Source organism: Carica papaya, chromosome 5 (assembly GCF_054855325.1).
Source record: "Carica papaya isolate Zhongbai chromosome 5, ASM5485532v1, whole genome shotgun sequence".
NCBI classification, from domain to species: Eukaryota; Viridiplantae; Streptophyta; class Magnoliopsida; order Brassicales; family Caricaceae; genus Carica; species Carica papaya.
The window spans coordinates 45404382-45419462 of NC_142313.1; the positions used below are offsets into that span (position 1 = coordinate 45404382).

The following is a 15081-nucleotide window of genomic DNA, read 5'->3' on the forward strand; positions in this document are numbered from 1 at the left end:
TTATTTTAACACTTAATATAAGACATATTTTATTTTATTTCTCCAGTGACTCAAATAATTGTTTGAATTTTTAATTATGAAATTTTAATTAGTTAGATGTTCAATAAGTTATTTACAACATAATTTCAATAAAATTTTTAGTTGGCGTAATTGTGATATCGTCATTTTTAATTATGTAGTTTTAATGAACGAAACGAAATATCTAATCAAACGTTTAATAAATTTTTTAATTTAATAAAATATTTAATTAGACACTTAATCAATTTGTAAAATTTAAATTTTTTTGTCGGACACTAACACGTCAACTTAATTTAATCAGAATTTTTAGTTCATCGGTTTTAATGTTATTTGAATTTATAAGTAAAAAACTATGATGATATATTCTAATCTCAAAAAAAAAAAAAAGAAAATGCTGTTTATTCCTTTATGGGTTTTGCTTTTTTCCAGTTTTTAACAAGCTATAAATTAGAGCATTTGTTATAATTTTATTTTTAATATTTATTTGTTTTTTTGTTTAAATTTGAAATTAGATTTGTTTCACAAAATAAAATTGTAATGCTTAATTAAACATCAAAATACTGAAAATTAAACTATTTTAAAAAGTTTTATTAAACATTAAATAAAATATAGTTTATAATTGCAATCCCTCACCACACTTAAAAGGGTTGCAGAGCAAGATTACCCACCATCCTGATTAGAGGTGCAGGACAGTTGGTGACAATGTCCATCCTGGAAGAATTTGAAGCTCGGATGAAAAGAGATAAGCTCAATCCAAAAAGTTCTCTCAAAGACAATCTTGAGGAGAGGAATCCATGATAATAATCAGGATCTAAACCGAAGAAAGCGTCAAAGAATCTCCTACTTCCATTTAAATCCAGCTTCAACAGGGTCTCCATACCAAAGCAATAGAATTCCCTGGCATATTTCCTCTCAATTGGCCACAACTCTTTCCATACCCTATAATGAAGTGGCCTACCCCTGATCATTCTTGTGGAGCCAAGGCACTCCGCAATCGCATCTGCCACCACCGGGGCTAAAGCCAGCGTTCGAGCTACCATGTACCCGGTTGAAGGGTGAACAATCCCTGAATTCCCACCTATAGCCATCACATTTTGAGGGATTTTAGGGAGAGGACCTCCCATTGGAATCAAGCACTTCTCATCCTCCAATACCCTCTTCACTCTAATTCCTAAATGCCTGAGTCTAGCTACCATTCTTCTCTTAATTTCCATATAAGACAATGCTGGTCTGCTAACCAGAGAAGTCTCTTCCAAAAATATCAGGTCTGAGGCAAATGGCATAGCATACAAAAAAAGGTTGGGAATCTTGAATTGCTAGCGCGCAAATAAGGCTCGTTTCCCAGATGGGAATCTCTCCAATCCATAAAAACCATCTTATCCAAATCAAAGGGGTGAGTTTCCACTTCGGCTAAAATACCATGAGCAATCTGATACCCACAATTCCTTGGCTTATCGTACTCTATAAAAGTAGAACCAAATCCACTTGCATCAACGACCAAGCTTCCCCTAATTTCGTTGCCGTCATCACATACAACACAAGATTCAAACTCCTTATGATCTACTCTCCAAACTTTGGCCTTGTGGAATTTAACCCCATTGACAACGCAATTCTCTATTAATTTCGTCTTCAGTTTCTTCCTACTAACTCTGCCATAAGGTCGACGCAAGAATTTAATGTTGCTATCGTCAATAAATACAGAACAAAGCGGCCATATTCGGTCAAAACAATCGTCAAGCCCTAGGCTGTGAAGCTCATCAACCCAAGCTCCGTAGTTGTTAGGCCACATAGAAAGTGGAGAAGGATCGACACAACATACCTTGATTCCACGCGTTGAGAGTTGCTCCGCAAGACGAGCACCGGCAGGGCCGGTGCCAATAACGATGACATCAAAGAGGGAGCGATCAGAAGAGTGGAAGCAAGGGAGATCAAAATCCAAGAAATCTGGCTTTGATTCAGGGTTCAAATCAAGGAAGTTACCGAACTTACTGACTGAGATTCTGTGACGAAATTTTCTTGAATTTGTGTCGATTTTTGGGGAGGAGAATAGAGGAAGGGGAAAATGAATGGGCTGAAAAGCGGTGATGACCGGAGGAGGAGAAAACAGTCTGAAAAGAGCAGCCATGACCACAGAGAGACAGGGAGAGATGTAAAAGGAGTAGGAAGAAGGTAGAGAGAGAACAGTCTGTAGAGAAGAAATGAAGCGGGAGATAAAGACAGAAAAAAGGATCGCAGGTGGAGTGGAAAGAAGGATGCCTTCTGGCGCAACTTCAAAAATGGAGGTTGTTCTGGCAGTGTGCAAATATAAGATGACGACAAAAATTTTGCAGTTTTGGAGGGGAACACATGACAAATCTACTCTTTACATTAAATTATATTAAATTAAATATTATAAAATTATAATATATTTATAAAGTAATTATTTTTATAAAATTTAGGATTTTTTTATTTTTGAATTAAAAGCTACAAAATTATTTCAAAAATTTTACTTAAAAATGTTTTACATGCATAACAAAATTCTGAAATCACTATTTAATAAAGAAAAAATTTAAGAATTTCATAATCTTCTTCACGAGTGCTGTGTAAGAGGTGTTAGAAATACTCCTGGGTGGTTAGTGTTTGAGAAGAACACTTATAAACACAAATGTGAGTAGAAGAATAGTGAAATTTTAAGCTTATAATCACCAAGCTCAACGTCTTCGTTCTCATTGCATTTATCTCGGCCTCCTAAGGTACAAGATATATTTCGACCGACGGTAATGTTTGTATTACGATCGGGGTTTAAAAAAGAGTTTAAATTGTTGCACATCTTTTCTTATTCTTTTTGTACGATACTATCCTTCTTTGTTACCAAACAAAACAAATTAATTGGTTTTACTAAGATTAATATGCATTTAAGATATTGTCCTATAGCTATAAGAGAACTGAGAGCAACCACAGCGAATTGCAAAGTACCATTTGCATGGAATTACAGGAAGCAGAATTTCAAACTTACATAAATATAACATATTTTCTAGTCTCAGGCATTTATTTACAAGGACACAAAGGATAAATCCATCCACAGAAACTTGGCAACTTCTCAGGCTTTCATGTTAGTTTCATAGCACCCAGATAATTTACATGATTTCTTCCCAAGACCTTTCACCCGTGTGCATACGGTATTTCAACTTACAAATCAAAATTTTAAGACGTGAAATCACCTAAGTTTTACTCAATGTGAACCCCCCACAAATCATCTCACAAGTCATGAATGCATACGTCAACAGAAACAAGCCACCTGAAACACATACCTCAAGATCTGCAGGAAGGTAGAGTGATGCCTCCGCAAAAGGCCGCAATAATTATGTACAGCAGCACAACAATCAAGCACGTCAACAGGACCCTATAAAATACAGATATATGTTTTCTCCAGTGAGAATTCTGTAAGTGTTGCTAGTACGTTTGGGTGGTTTACACTGAGCAAAATCTCTGTAATTTAAATTTAGAGGTGCAGGATGATTAGGGGAATTAGGTTACGAGGTACACAACCTACAATGATTAATAACTCAACTATGAGTCTGTTATTCAAGCTTTTCAAACTACTACTTTGAACAATAAACATAGAAATTACAGCCCTGACTATTGCCTGTCAACATTTATCCCTCTTATTTCACGCCAATTGATTTTCAGGGTTCCGTGGAAAAAGAATCAGAATATGCTTTCCCATGATTTTTATGTAACTTGTGTATCAAAAATTTCACACGTTGTTGGAAAGCTAATCGAAGAGAAGCTGGCAGGGTTGTGGTAGAAGGCTTAAAGACTGTTTGGGATTGATCTCAAGCTACTCTTAAACCACCTAATAAACACATTCCACATTTTATTTAAACTAAAAATGACTACATGTTTGGTGCTTATAACCACCTTTTAGACAGAAAGAATCACTACCTCTATCTTGACTTTGTGGGTGTGCTTAAAGTGTTTATGTTTTGATATATCCAATCACCTGTTTGTCCTCACATATGTATGTATATCAGTAGAAGATAAACTCATGTTTATTTTTTGACAATTTACCTTCCTTTTTTAGAAAAAAAGAGGATTGAGAGCTGAATTTCAGACCTTCCAGTCCCAGGACACCGGAGGAGGAGATTCTACCAGTGGTAGAATTCCTATAGTAAGCACTTTTATCACAAACGTAATTGCTTCTCTAAGCATAACCTAGCTCTTTAATAAATATCTACTCTTCCTTCCAGTTATTTTTGCCCTACATCAACCTAAAAAGGAAATCCTCTTATCTACTAACTTAAATATAAGGAAATCTCTAGACCAGAACCTAGAAATCCAGCACAATAGCTAATAGATAAAAACATCAATCTAATAGCAATTGAGACCATAAATATAGAGCAATTTTAGTTATAACAGTAGCATTGATGTGCAGGTGAGACCATGGATGTATGTCTTCAAAAGACCTTACTGCATCTGTATAGAGTTATGGCATAAATATTCACATACAAAAACCACAAAGAACACCATGTTAAAAATATCAAACAGTAGGCTTTTATCCTAAAAATAGTATGATAACTAACACAAGTTTGCTGGCAGGTACAGTGAACTATCAAATAGAAACATATGAAAGTAATAAAAACTAGAATTGACAGGAAAACAAATAGAATTGGTTATAAAACTCAAGAGGTTTGGTTTGTAGTTTTTTAGAGAGGATATTATTTGTTCCTCAGAATCAGAAGAGATTACTAAAATTTCTTGGGTGTAAATAGCTTAAGTTTGAGAGTGGTACAAGAAACATCAAGGTACTCACAAAAGCTTTGCATTTTTCATCCATAGAGCTCGGCGAAGCCGCTTAGACTGCTTTCTGAAGTGAAATGCGCCATCTTGCATAGTTGCCGTTTTGTCAACAAGAAGCTCAATCCTATCACCTCTCTCCAGTATTTTCTCAATGTTGTCAACCATAATTGTGCGTATCTAGAAACCAAACTTAATTTCTTGAAGATTAAAAAAAGAACTGCTTTCTTAAATGGGTTAGAAAATAGAAAAGATAGCAAAGACCCAAGGCATGTGCTCAATATCCCAAAGCATAAAAGAAGATAGAAAGGGAACATATTGAGCCAAAAAAAGCAAATATAAATACAAGTATTACAATGTGTATCCTCATGTAACAAAAGACCCCCAATATAACCAAATGACCTCAGGCAGAGACACCTTAACCCTGTGAGAAAAGCAACTGGAAGACCAATTTTTTTTTTGAAAAAGAAACTGACAGGAGATAATAAGACACTGTAAAACCAAATAATTGGAGAATGAATAAGGAGACTATATTTCAATCATTCACACTATATTTCAATCATTCTTCTGGCACATCTAGGTTTAGCTTAATTCATGGTTGATTTCCCTTCATATGATAACTACGTGGAGCTTTCTTAAACTAGCTATGTAGACACACGAGGAAATTGTAAGATTAGCACGCCACTCCTTACTCCAAAGGAAACTTCTGCATTTCCCTTCTTTTTGTCGTAAATTGATTTAGCAGGTCAAGAGGAGGTTTGGCACTCAAAAGTTAAATAAGAAGTGGAAATATTGGGGAGGTCTCCATTCGTGGAAAGTTTAACTACTTCAAACCAATTTGTGCAAATACTGGGGAAATTTATATCAGTAGATCAATGATCGGTCAGTGTGTGCTTGGTTATGAAGAATAAGGTACTTTTCAGGAGAAATTCTGCATTACAACATGTTCATTTAAAGGTTTTGGACTTTTGTAAAAACAAGGCTGCAGTGCAGTTGATATATAGAACTATTTTCTAGTCTTTATTTTCTTTACCAATATGTATGTACATTTACATATATGCATATACACGGAGACGTATGTACATATGTGTGTATGTGCGTGCGAGTCTGTGTCTCTAATTATATGCATGTACTCTCTGTGTGTGCGTGTGTGTATAAGTATGTACACATGCATGTACGTATCTATGATCTCTTACGCTAGAACAGAGTTTTCTACAAACCTCAAAAAGAAAAACTTTAACTTATTTTCAAATTCGTACTATATTTTTACTTTTTCTTTAAAATATTGTTGTCATGAACTCATAGCAGATCTATGAAAACTTCTTAGAGTATAATATGCACAATTTGCAATGACAAAATTTGTGAAAGGGCACAAAATCATAGTCATGCTTCCAAATAGGCACAAAGTGATTCAACTCAATGCTTAGTATGATTTTATCTGCTTCTGCTTAAAAATAGAGACAAAGAAGATGTATAGGCTACCAATGGCAAAAAATGCCAATTTGATAAATGCTCGAGATCTCACACAAACTGCAAGTACCAGATAAGGAAGTTAACAATATGGTAGATGGTGGGACACGGAACTGAACGGAAAAGGAAATATGTAACTCCTTTTACATACTATAATTACTAAGACTTTCAGAGAAAATAAAAATTAATAAGTTCCCAGTTAAAGCAAACATCGGAACATGGTGTCAGATGATAAATACATGATAACAAGCTTGATAGTAATGTAAACACGCCAGCACAAGAATAGATACTTGCCTCCCCAACTTCTCCTTTCACACGATTAAGAGTATCAGCACTAGGATTGCTAGAGAAAAATTCCATTTGCTGATGTAATACCCTGGAGAACTCATCGTTCATTGCGTAAGCAGGAGCATAATGGGCCACGCGGCCATAGTTTTTCATGAACCTCATATGAATATCCTCCAAGTATGAAAATGGAATTCTCCCTGAACAAAGGACAATATGCAACTTAATTCATGAAGCATGGTTTTACTTTTTACTTTTTTGAAGGAGTTCATGAAGATAAAATAGAACGCAAAAAGTGCAAAAGATCTCCAAATCCAGCAAGAAATTGTTGGCAAAATACTGCTCCTGTACTTGCTATTTTGCAGATTGTGTTGGTTTCAAAAAGGAAAATCAGATAAACACAATCTTTTAAACACAAAAAGAAGATTTTATATAGACAGAAAGAGAATGTAATGGTAGAGGATAAGGTGTCCTCTTAAAACAAGTGAAAACAGAAAAAAGAAAAACATAAAGAAATAGGATAAGGAACATCAATACAAAAAGAACAGCAAAATTTCCTCTGCATGGTGCACAAAGATTCCCCAAAAAAGGCATGCACCAAGCTCACAAAGAAGCCACAAAAACTGATGTATCCCAAAGAAAGTCTGATGGCTGAGCACATTAATGAAGAGATGGAATCAAAATCAGTAAATACAAAAGTTATTCATTCACAGTCGACTTGTACCATATTGCTCTTTTCTTTGCAACTATAAACCACAAAATATTATATGGTGGTCAAAGTAAAAAAAAAAAATTGGAATTGACATGCATCCTCAAATCTGCTTAGAGTCAAATTATGAGGTAAACACACTTTGGCCCCCTTCAAAAAAAATTGTGGCTCCATCACTAGTTAAGGATGCTAATAAAAAACTTAGCCTTATGTCTTTTTTTTGGTTTACAAAAAGAAAAGCAATATTATTAGAAAGAGAAGAGAAACAAATGCATCAATAGAGGATATGATATATTCCAAACAATAAAAAAGATAGAGAAAAATAAGCAATAACCAACAGAAAAAAGCTGTCCAAAGAAAGTCCAACAAAATTCATGAGCCTTACTGCAAACTGATGTAGCATCAGTGAAATAGGTTTAAGAAAGGTAGAAAAAGACAAAACCCAAATCGACAATTATATAAAATGAGGAATACAAATCAATAATAATGTTGTTAAAACACTCGATCAACAAGAGATTATTAGTATCGTATTCGTAAGCAATTCGAGTAAAATCACATAGGTATCCATAGAGTGCCTAAATAACCTAGATACCTAAACAAGAAAACAATAAAAAATTAGGATTTCCGCACATTCTTAGTACAGCTATAATTTCCAGAATTGTCTTTGTCTTCATAAATTCTTTGCCAGATATGATTTCCGATCAAATTTTAGAAGAAATAGTTTTGTTCTTTTTTTAATCCAATTCTTTGCCAGATAGATCCATAAACAAATCAGCAGAATTTACAACTAAAACACAGTCTTAAAGTAAAACGAAGTAATCATTACATAAAATTTACAGTTCTTTATCTCAAGTTTTCATCCTAACTCCTGTCACAGCTTACTTGGCACACAATTCTTCAAGCACTTCAGCTTGACCTATTACCATACCTAGAAAAAACTCTTAAAGAGAATAACACAGCCATCTGATTTCATCATTCTAACGAGTCCCCTGGTGAGTTCTTGTTCTTTTAATCTCACACCGGTAATAAAATTTAAAGGCACAGGAAAGAATTCTTCTGAACATTGTTGATATAGTGCAAGATCAGAAAACCAAAGTTGCCACCTAATGCCAGAGAAAGCACATAAGTACACAGTAAACCAACAAAAAACCAAAGTTTCTGCTTTTCCCATATAGAGAGACGGGCGAAACTCAAGACAGCAAATATTAGATTTACAATTGAACAGCGAAAGCTACCTATCATCAACCACATCAAAGAGAAAGAAATTATTAGTAACCATCAAGTCTATATTAAATTCACTAGTTTCAAGCACTTCAACTGCGAAATCCGGTGACTCGCCATGAGTTAAAACCCAAAAAATGGGAAATAAAAAAACAGAACAAGCAGAAAACAAAATGAAATCCTAGAATAAGGTGAATTGCTATAAGATGATGGAAAGGAAAAGCACAAATGAACTGAGCGGAGAGGGTGGAGAAGAAAGAAACGCACTGCCGAATGTGTCGTTTGACATGCAGAGGAATGACAGGCCATCGGATCTGAGGATGTGGAAGATGTAGCGATCCTGGGAGAAGCAGAGCCTGGAGTCCCCTTCCGACGGAAGCTTCTCGAGAATCCGGCGAGCCACTGCCCCCGTGTTCCCGGTGACTGCACTGAACTCCGCAAGGACCACCGTCCCTCGCGCCACCAACGCATACAGAATAGCCATGGCTCCCCTCCCGCTCTCTCTGCGTATATATCGATGCCTGTGTACGATTAGTATCAATATGCGTGCTGATTGGATTTCAAAGGGGAGAAGAAAGGGAGCTGATCACCCGGAAAGCTATATTACCGGAAAGTCCACGGCGGGTATTTTCTTCTCTGCGGAGATTTTGATACGCTGACAGTAAGGACAACACACAAACACTACCTGCCTTGTTTGAATTCACCTCCTCCCTATTTTTCCATCCGCGTATATATAATATTTAATTTAAGTAGTGAAAATTTACTGTAAATTAATTAAAATTAAACAGAAAATAATTAAAAACTTTTAAATTTCCAAAAACAAAATTTCGTAAAAAGGTATTTTTGTTAATTAATTATTATAAAGAAGATATTTTAGTACGTGATAATTTATATTCACTAGTAATTACTTTAAATATTTATTAATTATATAATTATAGCACTTTTAAACATAAGATTAATTATATAATTACAGCTCATAATATTATATATATTTATTTATTTAAATAAATATTTATATTTTATTATTTGTATTTTACATCGTAATTATGACAATTTAATGATTTTATTCGTAGCAAATTAAAACCAAATACAGAGAATGAAATGATGGATAAACTCATAATGATTTAAGCATATAATTTGTACTAATTTCCTTTTTCTTTTAAACAAAAATAAAAATGAATACGGTAAGAAGGGTACTTTCGTACTTTTAATGCTGATTTGAGTCAAAAGTGCTGGCAGGACTTCCCTACTCTCTGCTTAAACACAACATTGAATTGAGCCCCTCCTGTCCTGTGGCCTCTCCTTGCCGATAACTTGCCTGCGATTGAACGAGCAAAACACGCGAGGTACAAAATTCTCCTCTCATCTATCGTTATCTGTTTATTTTTCTACATTTACTTGCTTCGTTTTCCTTGTTTCTGTTAGATTTTGAACTTCCTTTGGTAAAATGCATGAAGGTTGATTTGAAACGATTTTAGTGGTGTCTTCATTTTTTCGCCCGGTGAATTTTCTGTTTGGTTGTTTGAATTGTTGAAGCTACATTTTCGTTTATGTCTTCAAGTTTTGAATCTGAGACGGTGAAAATAAACAGTTATAACGAAAAATGAATTGCAAATGTCTATGCACGAAGTGAGTCCATCGCATAACTTTTTTATAAAAAAAATTCACGAGTCGAGGAAGGCTCAGGAAAGGAAGTTTTGTTTAAAATCCAAGATGGAAATGGCTTTTTATTGAAGGTAATGCCTACGGTTATTGCAATTAACTACAACGAACCGATTATCCTAGTCAAGGCTCTGAGTTTTATGAGCCTGGTGAAGACTTGAGAGTTGCCTTTTGTAGAGAATTAAGATATTCACCTGCTGCATTTTCTGTTGTTACAGCATGCATAATGGAGTGTGCTACAGGTCTTGATCTCCAGAGAGATTGTCGTTTATGAAAATATTTTTTCATACCAACCATCACCATCTGCTACATCTGCTACACCTTATATCCTTGAGTCTGATTCTTCTCCACCTAGTTCTCCTACTACCACCATAGTAGAATATCTTATTGATTATTTCGATATACCAGTACCCAATCAACCTAGAAGAAGCACTAGAGCTAAAAGTAAACCCACATGGCTCACTGATTTCGTGTGTAATATTGTCCAATCACCTTCACCATGTGCTAAGGTCAGTACTTCAGTAGTAGTTCCTGTCGGATCATCATACCCGATTAACATTTTTCCCTATCATCCTTCACCAATGTTTCATGATCACTACATATCATGTATGGCTAATGTTTCTGCAGTTACAGAACCAAGTTCTTATAGACAGGCTTTCACTGATGCAAGGTGGGTGAAGGCTATGCAAGATGAGTTAGCAGCACTTGAAAGGTACTAGACTTGGGTTTTAACTGAATTGCCTAAAGGGAAGAGGGCAATAGGCTGCAAATGGGTATACAAGGTGAAGTACTTAGCAGATGGCACTGTTGACAGATTTAAGGCAAAGTTAGTTGTCAAACGCTACAATCAAATTGTTGGGATAGATTATTATGACTCATTTTCTCCTGTTGCAAAAACAGTAACAGTCAGAGTATTCTTAGCATTGGCGAGTGCATATGGTTGGCCTCTTCATCATTTAGACATCAACAATGCTTTTCTTCATGGGACACTGCATGAAGAAGTATATATGTAGCAACCTGAGGGATAATACTAAGGATACAAATGGGCAAGTATGTAGATTAGTGAAGTCCTTATACGGATTGAAACAAGCGTCGCGAGAGTGGAACTATGAATTTTGTTATCAATTGCAGCAGTTTGGTTTCAAACAATCAGAACATGACCATTGTTTATTTACTAGGAGAAATGGAGGTTGTTTTCTTGCACTATTTATTTATGTTGATGATGTATTAGTTACAGAAAGTGATGAAGTTGAGATCAATACTGTGAAGGTTTTCCTTGATGACAAATTTACTATTAAGGATCTAGAACCAGCACATTATTTTCTAGGAATTGAGATTGCTAGATCTTCTGAAGGGCTGTACTTGAATCAGCGCAAGTATATCCTTGATATTCTTCAAGATATTGGTTTACTTGGCAGTAAACCAGTCAAGACTCTATTGCAAAAGGGACAAATATTATAAACAGATGCAGGTGGTTTATTTTTTGAACCTGACAAATACAGGAGATTAATAAGGCGGTTGCTTTATCTCGATATCACAAGACCAGACCTCATATATGCCATTCAACAATTAAGTCAATATGTTAACTCTCCATGTCAAGTACACTAGGATGCAGCAGTTCATCTTTTACGATATCTCAAAGCCTGTTCCTCTAAAGGATTGTTTCTGTCCTCTCAAAATGATCTCAATTTAAGAGCATATTGTGATGCAGACTGGGCTGCATGTCAGGATTCTAGAAAATCTCTCACAGGCTACTGTATTTTTCTAGACTTTTCCTTAGTTTTATGGAAAACAAAAAAACAAACTACTGTCTCACGTTCTTCAGCAGAAGCTGAATATAGAAGCATGGCCTCCACTGTTTGTGAGTTAAAATGGCTTTCCTACTTATTACATGATTTTGGTATTAATGTTTCTCTGCCAATTTCCTTGTATTGTGACAACAATGTTGCCCTTCATATTACTGTCAATCCAGTGTTCCATGAACGCACCAAATACCTCGAAATTGATCGTCATCTGGTCCGTCATCATTTGAATGAAGGTTTCATTCAACCTCAGTTTGTTCCTAGTAAGCAGCAACTAGCAAATATTTTCACTAAGAGCCTCTCATTTCTTCAGTTTGATTTTCTCTTGTCCAAGTTCGAATTGGTTGATTTCCATCAATCTCCACCTTGAGGGGGCGATGTAGAGAATTAAGATATTCACCTGCTGCATTTTCTGTTGTAACAGCATGCATAATGGAGTGTGCTATGCCAGCTGTATTTCCTATTATAACAGTCAACTGTTTTGTTATTTTTGTTATCCATTTTTGGTGTTTTTTTTATTTTTTTTCTTCGACCTTCTTCTTTGAGATATATAAGTAGCAGTTGCATTTTTGTATAGGGTGTAAGAAAATTACATATTTTAAATAGAAAGGTTTCTTGGTTCGACAACTTACTTTGTTCACCTTTTAATAATATCAATTGTCAGTTCATTAATAATTTTGGCTATGTGAATGAATTATTGAGTTATAGTAATTTTATAATTAAATAAAGAGCAGTATAGTAATAATATCAGTTGTCAATACCTTACATCAGATATTAGTCCCTAATGAAAGCGGTATGTTGGTTGGAATTTGTAGAAAGGCATTGCAGAAACTAGCTTGGTTGATTTGAGTGTCGAAGGGAAAAGGAAAGAAGCATCATTTCAAGGGAATCTGGAATTGGGTTATAAAACCTGGAATTTATGCTTTCTCTGGTGTGATTTCTAGCTGTTGTCCCTGATTCTGGCAATGCAATGTACTTGGCTTTTCATGTTAATCCGAATAAATCATCTTCTTTCCACCGATGGAGTTTTTTGGTTTGTTAATGTGAACTATTAGTACATGGTGGTTCTTTTATTTATTGCTTGGTGTAATCCAAAATCAAGTAAGGTGCCATAACCTGAAAATCTGATAAAGAAGTCACGGTTTCAAATATTTAAGACACATTCATCATTTCATTTTTCATATGACTCATCTCAGTTGTGGTGTTATGGAGTGCTAGAATCCATGAGCTTCTGCTGAAGACGTACTTTGACAAGAATCAATATTTTTTAACTTTAGGATTCACTAACTGCAGTCTGATTGGTGGTTACTATTAGAGTTAATTGTTACCTGTAAATATAGGATTACAAATGTAATTACGTAAAAGTGCAGGGTCTTGTTTGTAATTAGCTGAAACTTAAACACGGGTTTTACCGCATGTATGAATACCATCTGACTGCAGTTAATAATAGATGACTTTTTCCCCAAAATTCTCATTCTAGATTTTTCTCTCATCTCTCTCTGTATCGACTTCCTTGCAAGTTTTCACTCTAAATTTTTCTTCTTCTTGAATCAGATTTCATCAGCTTATTACAAAATCTACTATGGTATCAGAGCTACAGTTGAAAGCTATTTGGATTTTGTTGCTCAAACGCAGATCTTGGAACATTTTGTTGAGTTCTTCTCAGTTTGATCTTTATCCAGAATCTCGATTAATCATGGATGCTTCGACAGTTTCAGATGCTTCAAAGATATAGTATCTACAAAAGTATAGTAAATGTTTAATCTGTTTTGACTTGCCTTTTCCTGAGTACTATCTGTTAAGACATGTTGGAAGAATCTAGAAAGTAGTCATATGAAATTATAAAGATCTTCTCAGGACACAACTGTCTTCCGTTGGCAGCTTGCATGTTTTCTAATGTATTATATCATCTTCTAATTTCATCAAATAAAAAGTGGGAAACAAGATTGGGATGATTTTGCAAACACTAGAAAACATCTCCAGTATATTTTTTACCCTACTGTCAAACATTATGCTTTTTTAATTGACAACACTTTGCATCATACTTTTTAGATTGTTGGACTAATTGAGATTTTGCAGTATCCAGAACAATCTATTTTAGGCAAGCAGACTGACTATTCAGAGAATTTTCTTTGATTCCTTCTTAGGCATTAACTTTGATTCAGCTGATTGCTAATATTGATCGCATTACAATAAATTAAACAAACCCAGTGATTTAAATACACTCACAGGACTTCCCACCTTGACGAAATTGAATAAATTTCTAAATGATATATGTTGTTTGATTTTTGTTTAGGAACAATGCTTGTCAGAATTTTGATGTTTATTATGAGCAATTATTCTTTGTGTGCATATATGTGTGTTCCTTTATATATAATTTGATACAAATAAACTGTAAAATAGCTACAAATTTGAGACAGTACACTAAAATTTATAGATACTGTACTTACTGTGTTAAGGCAAAACTGAGTTATTGAACAATGTATTCTCTACTTCTTCGTTACTACACCACAGAGTTTCAGGATATCAAACAACTTGCAAAGATAGCTTCTTCCGATCAGTAGAATCTTTTTTTGTCCAACTGTCCATTGTATATGTAATATCCGGCCCAGAAAAATTAATAACTATTATTTTAATTATGGTTCAGTAGAATCTCTTTTGGTCCAACTGTCCATTGCATGATGATAAACCACCTTTTGCAAATGGTTCTATGTATCAAGTCAACCTACTATAGTGTAAACAATTAGACTGATCTCTTTTTTCTTTACGCTCCTCTTGGATTTGTTTTAATGCTTTCTTTTTGGCGCTGAGGAGCTAGAGCTCCTGTGGTAATCAGGGGAATAAAATTCCAGACCTTAAGCTCACCCGTCAATCTAAGATGAGGAGAAGTAACGATTGGCCAATGGCTCTTGGTATTCATGCTTTTCAACTTAACAATAAATTTTCTGGCCCTTATATTTCTTTGCCCTTTTGTCATACTGTTCAAATGCGTATATACACAGGTTCTATGTACTTAGATGTTTACATACTTGATATATCTGCCTGTGTGTGTGTGTTTTTGTTTTCTGTTTATAATTCTTCCTTTTCGACGCAACAGTTTAGCTTTTGAATTTCAGGGAACGTAGTTCAACAGCATGA

At 34.8% G+C, this 15081-nt stretch overlaps 2 protein-coding genes and 1 long non-coding RNA gene across 6 annotated transcripts; 1 reads left to right on the plus strand and 2 right to left on the minus strand.

Annotated features, from left to right (window-relative positions):
- Positions 1-579: 579 nt before the first annotated feature.
- LOC110806839 (capsanthin/capsorubin synthase, chromoplastic) lies at positions 580-2825 on the minus strand. Its single transcript, XM_022031804.2, is given in 2 exon segments — positions 580-1313; positions 1316-2825. Coding segments are annotated over 2 exon segments (1485 nt in total). The 5' UTR covers positions 2144-2825; the 3' UTR covers positions 580-656.
- A 137-nt stretch (positions 2826-2962) lies between these two features.
- VAMP714 (vesicle-associated membrane protein 714) lies at positions 2963-9229 on the minus strand. 3 transcript variants are annotated; one of them, XM_088219337.1, is made up of 5 exons: positions 9087-9229; positions 8747-8982; positions 6559-6749; positions 4811-4974; positions 2963-3400 (listed from the first exon to the last, which is right to left on the minus strand). In XM_088219337.1, the coding sequence occupies exons 2-5, from the start codon at positions 8961-8963 to the stop codon at positions 3310-3312; spliced, it is 663 nt and encodes a 220-aa protein (XP_088075463.1). In that variant the 5' UTR covers positions 8964-8982; positions 9087-9229; the 3' UTR covers positions 2963-3309. The 3 variants fall into 3 exon arrangements, with proteins under 3 accessions (XP_088075463.1, XP_088075462.1, XP_088075461.1); XM_088219336.1 differs by having other exon boundaries at positions 8747-9000; positions 9087-9215; XM_088219335.1 differs by having other exon boundaries at positions 8747-9195.
- A 448-nt stretch (positions 9230-9677) lies between these two features.
- On the plus strand, positions 9678-15081 carry LOC110806833 (uncharacterized). 2 transcript variants are annotated; one of them, XR_015818939.1, is made up of 3 exons: positions 9678-9825; positions 13498-14855; positions 15046-15081. It is a non-coding gene; the product is annotated as an uncharacterized LOC110806833 (long non-coding RNA). The 2 variants fall into 2 exon arrangements; XR_015818938.1 differs by having other exon boundaries at positions 15060-15081.